The 18,477-nt window shown below is 42.7% G+C and overlaps 1 protein-coding gene across 4 annotated transcripts in view; it reads right to left on the bottom strand.

Moving 5' to 3' along the window:
- Positions 1 to 18,477, bottom strand: part of NRCAM (neuronal cell adhesion molecule) — a 99,443-nt gene that overhangs the window by 60,128 nt on the left and 20,838 nt on the right. For 2 of the 4 annotated variants that reach the window (XM_007455342.1, XM_007455344.1), the window contains 5 exons: positions 17,201 to 17,371; positions 16,625 to 16,681; positions 14,702 to 14,813; positions 12,514 to 12,698; positions 10,293 to 10,424 (listed from right to left, as the gene is read on the bottom strand). In XM_007455342.1, the coding sequence (XP_007455404.1) occupies positions 10,293 to 10,424; positions 12,514 to 12,698; positions 14,702 to 14,813; positions 16,625 to 16,681; positions 17,201 to 17,371 (657 nt within the window). The remainder of the gene's footprint in view (positions 1 to 10,292; positions 10,425 to 12,513; positions 12,699 to 14,701; positions 14,814 to 16,624; positions 16,682 to 17,200; positions 17,372 to 18,477) is intronic. The other 2 variants (XM_007455345.1, XM_007455343.1) reach the window with 1 other exon arrangement.

The following is an 18,477-nucleotide window of genomic DNA, read 5'->3' as shown; positions in this document are numbered from 1 at the left end:
AACGGGGCACGACCCCGCGTCTCCTGCATCGGCAGGCGGACTCTCAAGCACTGCGCCACCAGGGAAGCCCCTGGACTATTTTTAAAGTCTTTATTGAATTTGTTACAATATTGCTTTTTTTTTTTAATGTCTTGGTTTTTCGGCCACGAGGCATGTGGGATCTTAGCTCCCCCGGCCAGGGATCGAACCCGTGCCCCCTGCATTGGAAGGCGAAGTCTTAAGCACTGGACTGCCAGGGAAGTCCCCATTTTTCCTCTTTGATGGCAGGAAAAGGATGGGCACCTAAGACATTTTTATCACTGCCTTTAGACTCCTTTATCACTTTAAAAAGCTTCAAATAGCAGGTTCGTCTGTGGTTTATTAATGAAAATAAATAATAAAAATAAATCAAACTATAGTTATTTATCCTTTTTTTATCTCACATATTCAAAGTATCATGCCTACTTGTACTGCATTAGCTTCTGATGCTGAACAAGTTACTCCGAACTTACTGGCTTAAAATCACACAAATTTACTATCACACAGTTCTGTACGTAGTTGTATGTCTGACACTCTGACCACAATCAGTAGCTAATTTAGGAAATCATCTTAGATGCTCCAACTAATTCAACTAGTGATAGGTGAGCCAAGATGCTTTGAGTTGGCATCTTAGCTCACATCCGCTGTTTATGACTCTAATGATTTCAAAATGGCCTTAAGGAACATGTTCTTCCTAACCAGAAGAAAAATACAAGTTGCAATTCCTTTGACAGAGGATAGATTTCCTCAGTAAATGACAGCAGAGGACTGACACGCCACACTAGCCTAGGAAGTGGACTAGTGCTGCGGCTGGCAGCCAGGTACCCTGAGAATGCAGCATCCCTCAGGGCAGCCCGTGTTCCTTGTCCCACATCCCAAGTCTAGGATCCTCGGGGCCTTTCTGACACATACTCTCAGCAATGTCTTTCCGCCACCTCAGCAAGGTGTGCTGGCACAGAGCAGCATTTTGGGAATCTCTTTCTCTGTCAACTATTCTTAGCACTTTTGGACCCAGTAGTTGAGCACTCAGTGCTGGGCCTCCTCAGGGGACTCCCAGTGCCCAAGCCATGTCCATTCTGACTGCACCTCTGTGGACCCAGCAGGCAGTGGAGGGCCAGGAGTCCCTCCAAATTCCTTGAATATACTAAGCTCTTAAAAATTACATCACCATGGGCTTCCCTGCTGGCGCAGTGGTTGAGATTCCGCCTGCCGACGCAGGGGACACGGGTTCGTGCCCCAGTCCGGGAAGATCTCACATGCTGCGGAGCGGCTAGGCCCGTGAGCCATGGCCGCTGAGCCTGCGCGTCCGGAGCCTGTGCCCCGCAACAGGAGAGACAACAGTGAGAGGCCCGCGTACCACAAAAAACAAAACAAAACAAACAAACACAAAAATTATATTACCATGTGCTTAATGGGTATAGAGTTCTAGTTTTGCAAGATGAGAAAGTTCTGGAGATCTATTTAATAATAGTGTGAATGTACTATAATACTACTGAACTATATGCTTAAAAATGGTTAAGGTGGTAAATTTTCTGTTATGCATGTTTTTTTTTTAAATTGAAGTACAATGGATTTACAATGTTGTGCCAGTCTCTACTGTACAGCAAAGTGACTCAGTTTTACACATACATACATTCTTTATTCAATAATCTGTTTTTGTGTGTGTGTTAGTTTCTGTTGTACACCAAAGTGAATCAGCCATATGCATACATATGTCCCCGTATCCCCTCCCTCTCGAGCCTCCCTCCCACCCTCCCTATCCCACCCCTCTAGGTTGTCACAAAGCACCGAGCTGATCTCCCTGTGCTATGCGGCTGCTTCCCACTAGCTAACTATTTTACATTCCATTATCGTTTATCCGAGGAGATTGGATATAGTTCCCTGTGCTACACAGTAGGACCTGTTTTGTGTTTTTTTAACCACAATAAAAATTTACCTCACCATGAACATGGAAGACTAGTTCAATTCACTAAGCCAGTAGGACGATCTTCCCCTAGTAGGGATTCATCAAGCACAATATACACCATTTAAAAGAGCTTTTATGTAGCCCACGGTTGCTTTTTCTTTTTTTTTTTTTTTGCTATCAACTCTTTCCAATGTTATTCTTTTCTTGAGAGGCATCTAAGTGTATCTGCCTTATTTCTGCTAAATGGTGCAGCCTCCAAATATTTATTTTTGGCGAGGTATTTAGAAATTAAATAAACCCTTTAGGTGAGAGTAATAAGAGTGGAAAAGCAGATACTTCTCCATGGGGGTTTGGTCTCCATTCTCCTTAAGCACTTACTAAAGAAACACAAGCAAACCCAGGAACTCTCACGGTGACGTACGGAAGCTCAATGGGTATTGGACAAAGAATCCAATTGCTAGTGCAGAGAGACTCGAAGCCTTTGGACTCTGTGTCCTGGCTACTGGGTGGGAGTAACTCTCCAGTATCCAAACCCAAATTACCCAAAGGAATAAGAACTAATTCTGGGAATATTCAACTTCTATTGCCATAAATGCACACTGGGGAAAGAAACTGAAGAGCATAGAATTACCACCATACAACTTAAAGCCCCAAAGGTAAGGTTCAGAACTGGGGTGAGAGTCTCCCAACAATGGTTTCTTTTATTCTACCTCTCCTGACACAGCTGGCCAAAACCATGAACGCTTCCAACACTTAGAAAGTGAGAACAACAGTGAGTGCCACTTTACATGTAAAAAGTACTATCAAGTTTTAAAATATTTTTTATATCTCTTGCATAATTTGATTTTAAAAAGAGCCTTGTGATCTACGGCCATACTACCCTGAATGCACCCAATCTCTCCTGATCTCGGAAGCTAAGCAGGGTCAGGCCTGGTTAGTACTTGGAAGGGAGACTGCCTGGGAATATTGGGTGCTGTAGACTTAAAAATAAAATAAAATAAAATAAAAATAAAAAGAGCTTTGTGAAACAGATTAAGTAGATAGTAGTATATGCACCTCGGAGATGAGAAACTACAGACTTAATGGTTTGTTTAATGCACGATTACTGCTCAGATTTTCTGAGTTAGTCTCCTTTATAAACATCTCCTGAAATCTGAACATCTGAGCATAATGCAGAACAAATCTCTGGGGGAAGAGATGACTTTTCTTCTCCATCTAGGCATTCTATCCCCTATAAGTGATGTCACAGAGCCCTTTCCTTTTAAAAAAAATTAATTAATTTATTTATTTTTGGCTACATCGGGTCTTGGTTGCTGTGCACAGGCTTTCTCTAGTTGTGGCGAGCGGGGGTTACTCTTCGTTGCAGTGCGGGCTTCTCACTGCGGTGGCTTCTCTTGTTGTGGAGCACGGGCTCTAGGTGTGCGGGCTCCAGTAGTTGCGGCACGTAGGCTCAGTAGTTGCAGCGCGTGGGCTCTAGGGCACACGGGCTTCAGTAGTTGTAGCACGCGGGCTCAGTAGTTGTGGCGCATGGGCTTAGTTGCTCTGCGGCATGTGGCATCTCCCTGGACCAGGGATTGAACCCGTGTCCCCTGCATTGGCAGGCGGATTCTTAACCACTGTGCCACCGGGGAAGTCCCTGAGCACTTCACTTTTGAGAAAAGGAAGAAGAAAGATGCCTTGGTGGAATCTTGGGTTGATCCTGGACCACGCCTCTGTCCACCTGCCTTCTCATCATGTGTTACTGGCTTTCAATCTCTTCTTCCCATGTCTGCAAAATATGTAACTGTGGTAGGAGGAGGTCTTCTGTCCATTCTTACTCTCTTCATTCCATCCCCTTCTCATCTTTTAGAGAAAAGGGGCCTTTTAACGTAATAATAGTGTGATCTTACATATGCTCCATGTGGAAGGATCTGAGAGATCGACCCCAGCTCACATGCGAGATCATTAAAGATCTACAAGTGTTAGGCTCTATGCTGCCTTCTAGGACAGGGACAGGAATCTAGATGTCCACAGTCTTGACCTTGGACATTTTCTTTCTGATCCTGGGTTCTACTTCCACATCCTCCCAGACACTGCGGGTCACACAATAAAAATCAAAGTCCTTTTTTGGCACCAGCACCTCTGCAGCTGTGTTCTTTTTCCTGACTTCTGCAGATGGTTTTAAAAAAAATTTTAGGGCTTCCCTGGTGGCGCAGTGGTTGAGAGTCCACCTGCCGACGCAGGGAACACGGGTTCGTGCCCCGGTCCGGGAAGATCCCACATGCCGTGGAGCGGCTGGGCCCATGAGCCATGGCTGCTGAGCCTGCGCGTCCAGAGCCTGTGCTCCACAACAGGAGAGGCCACAACAGTGAGAGGCCCGCGTATGGCAAAAAAAAAAAAATTTTTTTAGGTGGTTTTAGACAGATTCCATATTTAATAAGTCCGTGTTTTGCTTCAAGGAAAGCTAAAAGTAACCTGGCCAGTCCTGGAGGGACAGAGCTTTGGAAGATACTGAGATTAAGGCCAAGGCTCTTTTTGAATGAATTCTTCCGGCTTTGTAAAACAGTAGGTGCCAGGTCTGAAATGCACAGTCACAAGTCAGTAACACTGTATTTTGCTGGCACTTCCCTGGTGGTCTGGTGGGTAAGACTCTGCACTCCCAATGCAGGGGGACGGGGTTCAATCCCTGTTCAGGGAACTAGACCACGCATGCATGCCATAACGAAAGACACAGACCTACTAGAGCATGGACTTGAGGATATGGGGAGGGGGAGGGGGAGGCTGTGACGAGGTGAGAGAGTGGCATGGACATATACACACTACCAAGCGTAAAGTGGATAGCTAGCGGGAAGCAGCCGCATAGCACAGGGAGATCAGCTCGGTGGTTTGTGACCACCTAGAGGGGTGGGATAGGGAGGGTGGGAGGGAGGTTGACGCAGGAGGGAAGAGAGATGGGAACATGTGTATATGTATAACTGATTCACTTTGTTATAAAGCAGAAACTAACACACCATGGTAAAGCAATTATAGTCCAATAAAGATGTTAATAAATAAATAAGAACCATCAACTACTAAAAAAATACTGAATTGTGAAGATCTGAGAATGTGCTACCACATGCAAGGAATCTGGAGATTCTGTGTGAATATAATTAATGAAGATTTAAAAAAAAAAAAAAGATCCCGCATGCTGCAACTAAGACCCAGCACAGCCAAAATAAATAAATAAAACACATATTGAAAAAAACCACTGTATGTTGCTAACAGAACCCAAGTCTGACCCCTCCCCCTCCTGATCTAGCTTCTCCTTTTACAGTCCTTATGCACCCTTGGCAGCCAGAGCCCACAGAGGTGGGAGGAGAGAGCAGCAATGTCCTTAGGTGATTGCCCACAAGTCAGGAGTGGGGAGGCTGTGTATCTGGTACTGTGGGCCCCTGATAATGTCTCTGTTGTGTTGCAGCTGGCAGCGACGTCAGGCACCTGGTGGGGATGCTGCACAATGATACTGCAGAAGAACAGCTATTCCCTGTCCCTGCCCCTTGGCAACTGGTCCATCCAAGGTTTCTGCAGCCTCTTAAGTAGAAGGTGTCAGCAAGCCAGCCTGTGCTCCCAGCTAACTTCTGGGGTCTACTCTAGTCTCCCCTTGAATCCTCACCATGCCAATTCTGTGCCACTATATACTATGGTAAATTTTGCTCTTTCCTGCTACCCCTGCCTCTCTGCCATCCTTCCTCCTTGCCCTGTCATTGCTGAATGCATCTGTGGGCTGCAAACTCAGCAGACTGCAGATGAAAAACAAGCCCCAGTCTGGTTTCCAGAATGGTACCCAAACCTCAAAGGCAGTTCTGTTCAGAGGCATCCGAATTCATGGGCAGTGTGGACAGGGGAGAAGCACGAGGCTCTTCGAATTCTACCGACTTGGGGACAGTTTTCTTCTTTATTTACTCCTTTTCCTGGATCAGGAGAGGTACACATAGGGTGGGACAGGTAGCGTTCACTTGGAACGTAGCTGTTTAACAGTATCTACAAATGAACTTATCTACGAAACAGACTCACAGACATAGAAAACAGACTTGTGGTTGCCAAGGGAGACGGAGGTGTGGGGGAGGGAGGGATTGGGCGTTTGCGATTAGCAGATGCAAACTATTATGTAGTGAATGGATAGACAACAAGGTCCTGCTGTATAACACAGGGAAGTATATTCAACATCCTATGATAAACCATAATGAAAAAGAATATGAAAAAGAATGTATATGTACAACTGAATCACTTTGCTGTACAACAGAAATTAACACAACAAAGGGACTTCCCTGGTGCGGTAGTGGTTAAGAATCCGCCTGCCAATGCAGAGGACACGGGTTTGAGCCCTGGTCCAAGAAGATCCCACATGCCGTGGAGCAATTAAGCCCATGCGCCACAACTACTGAGCCTGCGCTCTAGAGCCCACGAGCCACAGCTACTGAGCCCACGAACCACAGCTACTGAAGCCCATGTGCCTAGAGCCCGTGCTCCGCAACAAGAGAAGCCGCTGCAATGAGAAGCCCGTGCACCGCAACGAAGAGTAGCCCCCGCTCACCGCAACTAGAGAAAGCCCGCGTGCAGCAACGAAGACCCAGCGCAGCCAAAAATAAAAAATACTAAAAAAAAGAAATTACCACAACATGGTAAATCAACTATACTTGAATACAATTTAAAACTTTTTTTATATTAAACATTACAAAAAATTTTCATTAAAAATTTTAAAAAAAGACAGTGTCTAGCCAAGAAGTCATTCAGCAGAAGCTGTAGGTGGACTATAGCGGCTGAGGGTGGGGATAGGTAACAGCGGTGGCCCTGCAGTACCACCATGCAGACAGCTGTGAGGGTCCCCCCCAGGGGCCTCAAGCCCAACGTCACCTTTCAGTTCTGAGATTCCGAACAGTAATCCATGCACTTTTAGCTTGGCTACCAGATGTGGAGAAAGACACCTTCCAGGGACACTTCTCATCACCTCGGTATAAATACACAGCACCTGCTACCAGCACTGTGGGGCAGCCTGGCGGCCAGGGCCCCTGGCTTTGCTGCCAGGCCGCACGGTGTTTCTCTTGTTGCTCGTCCATCAGAATGACTGCTGTGAGACACGCCACAGGCCACGGGGCCCTGGATCTGTAGGCACCGTGGAACTCTGATCCTCCTCTGCTGAGCCTCCTGTTTTCCTTCCAGCGTGGACTTAACACATACTTTGGGGATGGAAGAAATGAACTGATTTGGAACCTGATTTGAAAGATTTTGTTCTGGACCCAGTCAGATGATTCAGGGTTGCAGCAGACAGGTTCCACTTGTCTCCAGGGACCGCTGTCCTGCACCACCCATCCCCAAAATGTAGGCTTTTCACTTTTGATCCTTCCCCCAGATATTTCATTTAAAGGGGAGTGTCTATGGGTACAATTTCAAAGCTGACTTTTTAAAGTCTAGTTGACTTACAATATGATATTAGTTTCAGGTGTAGAACACAGTGATTCGATATTCCATAGATTATATTCCATATAAAGTAATAAAATACTGGCTATAGTACCTGTGCTGGACATTACACCCTTGAATCTTATTTTACACCTAGAAGTTCAAAACTCATTACAGCTGCAGTTACAGGGTTCCCTGAGAGGCACCACCTGTGCCCAGTTTGGAAGGCTCACAAGCTGAGCCAATCAGGAGGAAAGATCAGCTTCCTTATTTTATCTCCCCTCGTCCTTGTGTCACTGACCCACCTACATCTCCATTTTCCCCTGCTTATGACTGCATTCTGGCTGAGGAGCTTGGGGATTTATCTTTCCAACATTCCCTGGCTCCCTGGCTTTCCTGCTCAGAAATGATGGATGTCCCCTCCCACCTGTCAGTTTCCCTGACCTCAGGGGTGCATTTAACCTTCCATAAATTGGCACAGAGCCTCTGAGATGCAAAACACAGTGCCAACGTGCTGAGCACGCTCCATCCTTTATTGCCATTCTGAACACATTCCTAAGAAAATCAGATACTCTACCCAAAAACTTATTTTTCAGTTCTGGGCTTTCTTCCACTTTTTCTCAGTTTTCACCTATTTGTTTCTGAGAGTGGCAACAGCTTCCCAATGCACAGCCCCAAAATACTCTCTGCAGTTTTTTGTGATCCTCATCCTAGTTAAAATTGGGAATGGAAATATCCAAACCCGATTTGCTGGCATCCTTAGTGTCGGTGATCTCCCAGGAACACATTTCCTTTTACAGTAAACACAGGCTGTCTGTTTCTGAGGATCCAATAAGGACTGTGTTGTGTGGCACAAACTCCTAATAAACACTCATGGAACCGGGTCTCTCACCCCCTCTAGACCTGCAGTGGTAAGACCTTGATGGTGAGAAGAAGGGACATGTATCATTTAAAATCTGCCAGCAGCTTTCAGGTCCATCTTAGGGTGAAGACTATTTCAGGAAAGCCAGTTTAATGGACCTTTTGGGTATGTAAGAGGGGAAACAATTTTTTTTTTTTTTTTTTTTTTTTTTTTGCGGTACGCGGGCCTCTCACCGTTGTGGCCTCTCCCGTTGCGGAGCACAGGCTCCGGATGCGCAGGCTCAGCGGCCATGGCTCACGGGCCCAGCCGCTCCACGGCATGTGGGATCCTCTCGGACCGGGGCACGAACCCGTGTCCCCTACATCGGCAGGTGGACTCTCAACCACTGTGCCACCAGGGAAGCCCAGGAACCAATTTTTGATTCTGGCTTGGAGGCAAAATGTGGAGCTAAGCTGCTCTGCATCATAATCCTGAAGGTTCTCTTTATTGAGGGTAGAGAATATCTTTGCAGATTATTATGCTACTGACTGGGAGAGTGAACCTGAGGCTGGGTTTTAAACAGAAACTGTTTCTCTCTCTCTCTCTCTCTCTCTCTCTCTCTGGGTCTAAGAGAAGGTCTGAACTTCAAGAAGGGGAAAATGTCCAAAGATTCGCCTCTCGGTAGCAGCTGGTGGTGAGCGGGGTCAAGAAAAAGGAAAGGTAGTAGGCTCCCTGTGAATGGCCATGGGCTTAGGAATCCGGGAGCAGAAAGACTGCAATATCTGTTTTAAGTTTTCTTTGCTATAATTCCCTTATATTATGCTCAAGCCTTTAACCAAGTTTTGTAAAACTGGTCTTTGTTGTGATTTAGAAGATTGATGGAAAGCCTGTGGTCACACTTTGGGGAACTGTTTCTGGCAGCAGGGGGGCAGCCTGGACAAGCTGGCTGAGAGACAGCTGGAGTGGTCCAGGGAAGGTGGCAGAAGAGGTGACACTTGGCAGCTAGGACCATATAGGTATCGCTCAAGGATGATCACAGCAATATGGAGGGAGGGAAAATTGGTCAAAGATGGAGCACCCAGCAGAGGACTGGGGTCAGAGGATGTGTTCTTCTTTGGGTATTAAATGGGATGGTGACCTTTCAAGACTGGAGAACGTGGGAACATCTGGGCTCTACTTACGAATGAAAACCTCTTTAAATTAAGACAGTTGTATTTCTTATTCTTGTCATATCCACTGTCTCTATTCCTAGCCTCGCCACCCATCCCCTCCGACTCCTGTGATGTTTCCACAAATCACTTGACATTTTGAACAAAGAAGATAATCTGAACTTTTCAGTGATGTTTATTTCTCACCCTATGATCCATGTAAAAAACAGAGGAGGGCTTCCCTGGTGGTGCAGTGGTTGAGATTCCGCCTGCCGACGCAGGGGACACGGGTTCATGCCCTGGTCCGGGAAGATCCCACATGCCGCGGAGCGGCTGGGCCCGTGAGCCATGGCCGCTGAGCCTGTGCGTCCGGAGCCTGTGCTCCACAACGGGAGAGGCCACAACAGTGAGAGGCCCGCGTACCGCAAAAAACAAAACAAAACAAAACAGAGGAAATATTGCCAAGTTCCAAGCAGCACATACCGTTATGTTAATAGCATAAACGGGACTTCCCTGGTGGCGCAGTGGTTAAGAATCTGCCTGCCAATGCAGGGGACACGGGTTTGAGCCCTGGTCCGGGAAGATCCCACATGCCGCAGAGCAACTAAGCCTGTGCGCCACAACTACTTAGCCCACGTGCCACAACTACTGAAGCCCACATGCCTAGAGCCCGTGCCTCGTAACAAAGAGAAGCCGCCACTCGCCATAACTAGAGAAAGGCTGCACGCAGCAATGAAGACCCAACGCAGCCAAAAAAGGAAAAAAAATAGCTTAAACGGTTCGGTCATAATAAATTATATCTAAAGGCAGTAAAATTAAAATCTAAAGGTAATTTCGTGCCTCTGTTTAACTTATATATGGCTTCCTCCCTTAAGCCAAGTTATTTTATCACCATTTGTACCCTGTGGAGATGTCACTACGCTCCGAAAATATACTGCAGTTGAAGCCGCTCAAGGAAACTTACTTTCTATCGGGACTCCATTCAATAACCAGCTAATTCTGGGTTTGGGGTTGCCATTAGCTCTGCAGATCAGGGTTCCATCCTCTCCTGGGGACAGCACAAGATTTTGAGGTGCTATGATCCAATATGGAGCCGCTTTGTGAGGAAAGGAAAAAAAAACCCACAAAAAATTGAATCAAGTAAGTTATTCTAGCAAACTTAGTATACTGAACTATCTTAATAAAAATAAGTATTTTGCAAAACATTTGTTAGTTTCATTTTTTTTTAGAGTGAATAGATTTATGCTTCAAAGAACACTTCAGATTTTCAGAAGAATGTTTAAGACTCAGTGACATATATGTATTATTTCTAGAGCCTTTTGATTCAAATATCGTCATCTTGTTTTACATTACGTTAATCAGACATCGAAGAGGTAACAGATTTCTCTAACGCTGTAGAGGAATTTACAGGTACAGATAGGGCTAAGAAACATGAATTTTACAAATCTGAGCCCTGTAGGATACATACAATTATAAAATTGGAAAGCAGTTTTTAAAGCTTTGCATTTTTGGAAAGCTGCCAAGTTAGTATAGAGTGTTCTTACAAGCCCTTCACCAGCTTTCTCTTACAAAACCATGGAACAGATACCAAAACAAGAAATTAACATTGGATACCATCAGCTCAACTACACACTGTATGAGGACTTCCCCAATTTTTCCCCTAATGTCTTATTTCTGTCTCAGGACCCTGTCCTGGACACCACATTGCGTTTAATTGTCACATCTTCTTACTTAGCTTCCTCCGATCTGGAAGTTTCTTGCTCTTTCCTTGTTTTTCATGAACCTGAGACTTTTAAAGACAACTAGTCAGTTATTTTGTAGAACATCTTTTTTTTTTTTTTTCCCTAAATTATCAAGAGCTTTTTGGTTATTTTTTATAATAAAGAACATCCTCTTTTCATCATTATCAGGACAGAAATGGAGAAAAGTGAATATATGTCAGTGTTAGCCATAAGTGTTACATATCAATGTTAATTACTAGCCCAACACTATAAATAAGTTCTCTATCATCTCTTTTTTTTTTTCATGAATTGTTTCTTCCTTGAACATCTTTCCAGACTTACAAAGGAGAATAGCCAACTGAATGCTTTCAGGGATAAATCAAGCTTACTAAATTGATTAGTCTCCGTATTTCTCCTAAGATATGTTCTCTACTTCTTATCTGTAACTAAAATATTTTGTGAAACATTTTCAACATGCTCTCATTCCTAGAGAATGTTTCTACCAGTGACTACTGAATTCTCCTACAGATCAATGGGAAGGTTTTAAGTGAACAAAAGCTTTTCCATCTAAGGTCAACTTTAGTGATTTCTGAGTGAAGAACTCCTGAATTTTTAGATTATAATCACCATCCAACCACCCCCATCGGTATCATCATAATTACTTCTTTTTTTAAAAAAAGGTTATACTCCATTTACAGTTATTATCAAATATTGGCTATATCCCCCGTGTTGTACAATAGATCCTTGTAGCTTATTTTAAACATCATAGTTTGTACCTCTTAACCCCCTACCCCTTTACTGCCTCTCCCCACTGGTAACCGCTGTTGTAGACATCCATCCTATCTGGGAGTACATGATATTGACATGGCTTATTAGTGGTTATATTAACCTTGATCACTTCGTTAGAGTGATGTCTGCCAGGTTTCTCCACTGTAAAGTTATTATTTTCCCACTTTCCATGTTCTATTCGTTAGAAGCAAGTTAAGTCCAGCCCTCACTCAAGGGGAGGACAATTAAGCTCCATCTCCTTAAGGCACGAGGAGTAAAGAATTTGTGGACATATATTAAACCTGCCTCAGTAATTAATTTTTGGGGGGTGAGGGGAGAAGAAACACTTTGAGGCTATGCAAATATCCCGTTTCTCCTTAAAGCTCCATCCCGTAATTTTAGCATTCATCACTAGCTCTTGCCTACATCAGTTATAACTGTGGGATTCTAACTGTGATTTCCTATTTCCTTCATTCTTTCTACACTTATCAATTGGAATCCTCTGCAAGGAAGATCTGAGGGAGTGAATTTTTAACCTGATTTAGATGCACTATAAATAGCAATGAGAAGAGATTCAAGGTGCCATGTATGTTGATATAAATTACATTATTATTGAATATAATCAAAGGCATTTTGATTGAAGACTCAGGGATTCTCAGTGGAGGCAAGAGCCATGTATTTTAGACAATGATATACCTTTAACTGTGACAGAAATGACATGATGGATGGCTCCTAGTGCATTTTTGGCTATACACTGGTAATTCCCAGAGTCTGCTTCTGTAACCTGAACAATCTGCAGAGTTTTCTTAAAGTTCCTATAAAATGTCCGGTTGATGGGGAGTGTTCCATCTTCTTTTATCCAGTAAATAATTGGGGTAGGCCTGATAAGATGAATAAACAATAACATTACAAGAAAAGAAGTTCACCTAGCTGCTTTTGAGGGTGATTTTCATGCGAGCTTGTCACAAACATAAAAATCATGAGGAATATACAGAGATTTTACCCAGCACCACACTTTTATGAGTCATGCTCAAACCCTTACATTTCAGTCTGTAAGTTACCATTTTCACACAAGCAGAACTGTGCTAATTTATGGCCCACTGTGAACTTGGACTTCAGGGATCTGGTGAGAATGGCAGCAAGACTTACTTGACGGAAGGGACCTAATTATTTTCTTCAAAGTTCTGATCAGTGAGGCACTCTTGGAAAATTCTGCATGAAGGGATTATGTCGATCAAAAGAATGACCATGAAATTAATGACACCGAGTTATCATTTTTTTTAATCGGCTAGAGTTAAAAATGCCAGAGAAGGAGCTGATATACATATTTGTGCCCATGAACTTTTCACACATTTCCATTTCAAATGGAAGCACCTCCCTATCTTATAACAGGCTATCTGATGATCTGAATGAAGTGATTAGAGGAATCGTGCATTTACACGATTGTAAACGGTATGTTACTCATACCATTTCTCACCTATGTTTCTTATTAAATCATGAACTATAGAGACAGATGAAAAGCCAGACATAGGCTTAGAGTTAAAAGGTCTGCTTCAAAATCCCAGCCTTATCCCTAAATTGCTCTCTGATCTTGGATCTCTGACCCTTTTGGGCCTCAGGTTTCTCTGTTGCCTTAATGCGCATAATGATGCTTGTTTTGATCTGGTGACTTGAGAAGGTTTTCAGGAGGGTAAAATAAAAATCTATTCAATACATTTACTGAGACTAAATTATACACCAAGCACTGAGTTGTGTGTTGGGAAGATAAAGATAAAAAACAGAATGGTCCACGCCCTCAGGAAGATCATAATGTATTTATCATTAGAAATGCAAGTGGGATTAATGGATTGTAGAATTTTTTTCATTTGTTTGGTTGAATAAAAGTAATTGAACAGATATATTTGAGGAACTGAATTGTGAGTAGTGTGATTTCCTGACACGGCCAGCAGAGGCCTCCATGTTCCTCCGGAGGTAAAATTATTCCTGGAGGCCAATTCTGGGATTCTAGGAAGGAATGTGGACTTTGAGTCACCAGGCCAAGGACAGCAGAGATCATAACACATGATCACAACATGTTTCTGAGATTCCAATCAACGTTTTCAGCAAATGTGCCTTATCAGTAGTACTTGCTCTGTGCCAGGCATAAGAGGGAACTATATAGAGAAGCTTGCCTTGAACGTTTTCCTAATATGGAACTCCTGTCAAGGGCACGTGCGTTCTGGGGGTGGCGTCAGTTTTGAGGTCTGCACAGATGAGACATCTGCAAAGAAGCTGGGCTGGTGACTGGTCACTAGGAGGCAGGGGTTGGGACAGTGTGCCAGGTAGGAGGTTAGGTCCTGTGAGGCAATGTTTGCCTCTGCTGTTAGGAGAACAAGCCAGGGCGAGATTGCTAGAGGGGTGTGAGAAACTCATGGTCAAGAGCTCCGCTGCCCTGCTCATAGCCAACAGACCCAGAGCTGTGAACCCAGAGCCGAGCCGCCCAGCAGATGCACAAACAGGGTCAACTGAAATCAGTCGGATCTAGCCTGTTACAGCACAACTGCCCTGCAGACCTGCAGACAAACGATCAGTGATAAACAGCTATTGGTTTTAAGCCGCTAATTTTTGAGATGCTTTGTTAGACAACAGCAGCAAAACAATAACCTGAATTATATAATCAGAGCAGTCAGAAGGTGATTACTGATACTTATCTCAAAAGGAACACTATTAACAAAATATTTTAATAACATGAAATTTATATGGCCTGTTTTGGAAGGATTATCACATTTTTCTTGATGCTTAATGGAATCAACATAAGACAATGACTCTTGTTATGATATTAACACCTCTCTACCAATCTACTATGTTTACATAAGAAGTGGACATCAAGACAGAGTTAACTCACAGCCCTTCTGCAATGCACTCAAGTGAAAGGACATTTCCTCGTAATTCCTCTCTGCGGCTTGCATTGCCTTCTGGAGTTAAAAATGTTGGTGGCCTCTCTCTATGTGATTTAGCTGCAAACAAGAAAATCAATATGCATTCAGAGTTATGAACACGGATTTCTAGAAGCCCAGTTCACTGCCTAAGAATCTAATCCCTTTGCAAATCCATTTAGCATTTGATTGTGAAATTTGTTAAACTAACACAGACACACTCTTTGCCTTGCAAATAGCCATTACTTACTCGACCGGAAGTACAAACTATTTTGGTTGCACCACAAGCATTAATAAGAACTGTTTTCCTCTTGTACATTTCCCTAATTTGGGTTAGGGTCCTATGAATTTTTGGTGAGTTGGCAAATTTTCAAAATGTAGACATAGAGAGGAAAATCATGTTATCAAACTGTCCATCTCTTAAGATGAGTGCGCACGTCAAATTGAAAATGAGCTGTCTGGAAGATATGATGATGGAAGGGGTATTTTGCTTTACCCTAGGGACAACATTATAGTCAATTCCATTGACTAATCGTGAAGATAAATCGTGATGGACATCTTACCTATCAAAACTGCAAAGTTTATGGAAAACAAAACAAAACACAACTAGAAAGTGACTGCAGAGGTATGGCAAATTGTGTGCCATAAATTAAGGGTGGACTTCAAGCAACTGAAATGGGTTTCCTCGACAAAAACGTAAAAAAGGGCTCAAGTCAGAAATCTCAGGAAGATACCTACAGACTACCTCCATGTTTTATGTAGTCCTTGCCTAAATGTGGCCTTATCTTCTGATGGCCGCTCAGAAAAAACTTAAAGTCGAAATCATACCGTCTTGAGGTTCTAAGAGCCCTTTACAGTGTTCAACACTTCAATGTATTATCTACTTGATGCTCATAAAAACTGAAAATGTAACATATGAATTCTTCTCATTTCTCAGAAGAAAAGACTGAACACCAGAGAAGGTATTACTGGAGATAAATTAGAGTTTTCCTTAGATTTTACCCCTCTGAAATCACTTTGGGAATGATTTTGAGACCCATATTTTTCAGGAGGATTTTAACATAAAATAAGATAAAATGAAATAAGGTAAGATAAAATAAAATAAAATAAGGCAGGAGTTGTGATCTGTTTACTCTGGTCATTGATAGTAACTTAATGTTTTTTACTTCATATCTCAAAGGTAAAAAATTAATACAGCAGAAATTCTGCCTTATAGATAATTAAGAGGACCCCATATCCAGAACCCATAATTTTCACACATAGACTCTATACCTGAGAGCCATATTTCCGTTAAGGAAATCAAATTCTTTTCTTTTTAAAAGAATGAGGTTAAATCCTCTATTTTTAAAAAGATTACTTCCACTGAAGACAGTCACTCGATTTTAAACAAAACTAAGAGAAATACTATTGCTAATTATATGACGTTGATAAGGTCATGTGAAAACAGATGGAAATACGATGATTTACTATCAAAATCCACTTAATATTAATTGCAAAAGTTTACTAAGACTTTGACGTTAGTATTTTAGCAAGATAACGCACCTTGCCAACTCTTATTTAATTCATGAGAAAAGTTTATGAGCCAGACAAAAAATGAAAAATGTAATTCTGAACATACACGCAAGATTTTTTCCCAAATCTTGTGGAATGGTTCTTTACATGAAAACAGTTATAGTAACTTTCATTATTATACATACAACATGGAACACGTTATAGTGACATGTTTGAAAGCTCAGAGCTAAACTTCATATGAAACATACATGATTTTAGTGGTATTAAACACGGAACTAGGAATTTCATAAAGAAATAAGGTTAAACAGCCATGGAGGTGAAGTTAGTGAACTAAATTCTACAATGAAGGAGAAATGTCAGTTACAATCACCATAACTCACCACCATAAAACTCAGTGTCACTCAAATTAGCAGCTATAGTGTCATTCAATTCATCCACTGAAATAAACAGAATATTATGAAGAATGCAAAAAGTAGGGGGGAGGGGATTGTAAAAAAAAGTATTGGGCAACAAAAGCAAACATATATACCTATGCTGACCGAGTACCATCCCTACCAAGTAAAAACAGTGCTTTACATTGTATAGAACTATTTCATTAATTCACTCAGCCACCCCCAACCAGTAATATGTGAATATATAACTGAAGCAGCAGGACTCCCAATTAAAGGCATCGTGGAGCATAAAGCACTCACAAATGCTCAGAACACTAAGTAGATTCAGGAAGTTACCATGGCAACAGTAATGGTAATGACAGCAAAAACTGTAAAATACAGTATTTAAGGTAGGCAAGCTCCTTATAATATTGATACATGTGCCAACACTTTAGCAACTATTCACAGGTACTTTCCTGATCAGTGAACCTGTTTACTTCAAAGCTAGTAGGATTTAATAATCCATACATTTGCACACATTTGTAAACATCACGGCAAGAGAGTTTCTGGAAACTGAACTCTTACCTGAAATCACCTTCACAGAAATAGGTTGCTTCTGCTGTATGGTTTGAGTGTGGTTAAATCGTGCGTAACAGATGTAGTCTTCCCGGGTATCCTCTGGGAGCACATTAGAAAAATAAAGGTCTCCATTCAGACCCTGGGAAACTCTCTCACTCTGTGGAAGTCTTTGAAAGGCTGGAGAAAGGCGGAGAGACATCTAGATCATTCCATCACAAAGTAGCCACTTTCCAAATTAGTGAGATAAATGTTATCTACTAATAACTAGTTCTGTGAACTTCACTTGAATGTTTTTTTTCTCTATAAAGATCTTTGAGTAAAAGCAAATAACTGTAAAAAAATAAATAAATAAAAGACACATGTATTAAAACTCCAATTGTACCTGCCAGACCCTAATTTCTCTGGAGTGGGGGTAGAGTTGAGATTAGAGTTGTCCAGTGAAGGGTTTCATGCAGCAAGCATAAACCAAAAAATGTTTTACACAAAGAGTTTGCATGACTTTTCCTAACATTTAAGTTAATCCCTAATTGTTAATCATAGATACACATGTATCTCAGAAAGTGCATTACGGAAGCTTGTAATGATGTTAACATGGGTTGCATCTATTGCAGTACATACACAGTCAGACACCTTATACTGTGACAGCACCTAACTGTGACGAACTAGGTCCTGGGCAAGGTGTCAGGTGGACCTGGTTCCCTGCCCTGAGCTTGGGATCTAACTGGAGAATCAGGCAGCAAACAGGCAATTAACAACAGGGTGTAATGCTGCAGACGTGCTGCTCAGAGGCCCCCCACACCCAGCCTCCCTCACCTCCTCAACTTTTTCTTTTCTGTGTTACCTATCACCTTCTATCAGACAGTGTACTTTATGTGTATGGCTTATAGCCCGTCTCCCCACACTAGAATTTAAGTTCCAGAAGGACGGAGACCGTCATCTGCTTTGTCTACTGTTGTAGCCCTAAAAATGCAACTGGCCCCTCACAGAAGTTCCAAGATGAAATGAACAACCATCAGCATTCTGACTTTCCAGTTTCACATTTAACCACCGACTTCTCCTCAGGCCCAAGTAACAGCCTAGCCTCAGGCATGGAGGGGAGATTTTCTAAGGCGATGAGGAACTCAGGGAAATGGGACCAGTGATCTATGTGTGAACTGACACTTGGCTGGCTAGCATGACTCAGGAAGCTTCTGACTCAGTTCACTGGGAGAGTTCTTCAGCTCTGAAGTGAGAGAACCAGCAACAACTGTACCTCCTAGTTGCCTGGGGCCAGGTGTCATGTC

This window comes from Lipotes vexillifer, unplaced genomic scaffold (genome assembly GCF_000442215.2).
Source record: "Lipotes vexillifer unplaced genomic scaffold, Lipotes_vexillifer_v1.1 scaffold234, whole genome shotgun sequence".
Taxonomy (NCBI): domain Eukaryota; kingdom Metazoa; phylum Chordata; class Mammalia; order Artiodactyla; family Lipotidae; genus Lipotes; species Lipotes vexillifer.
This window is presented reverse-complemented; position numbering and strand designations above follow the sequence as displayed.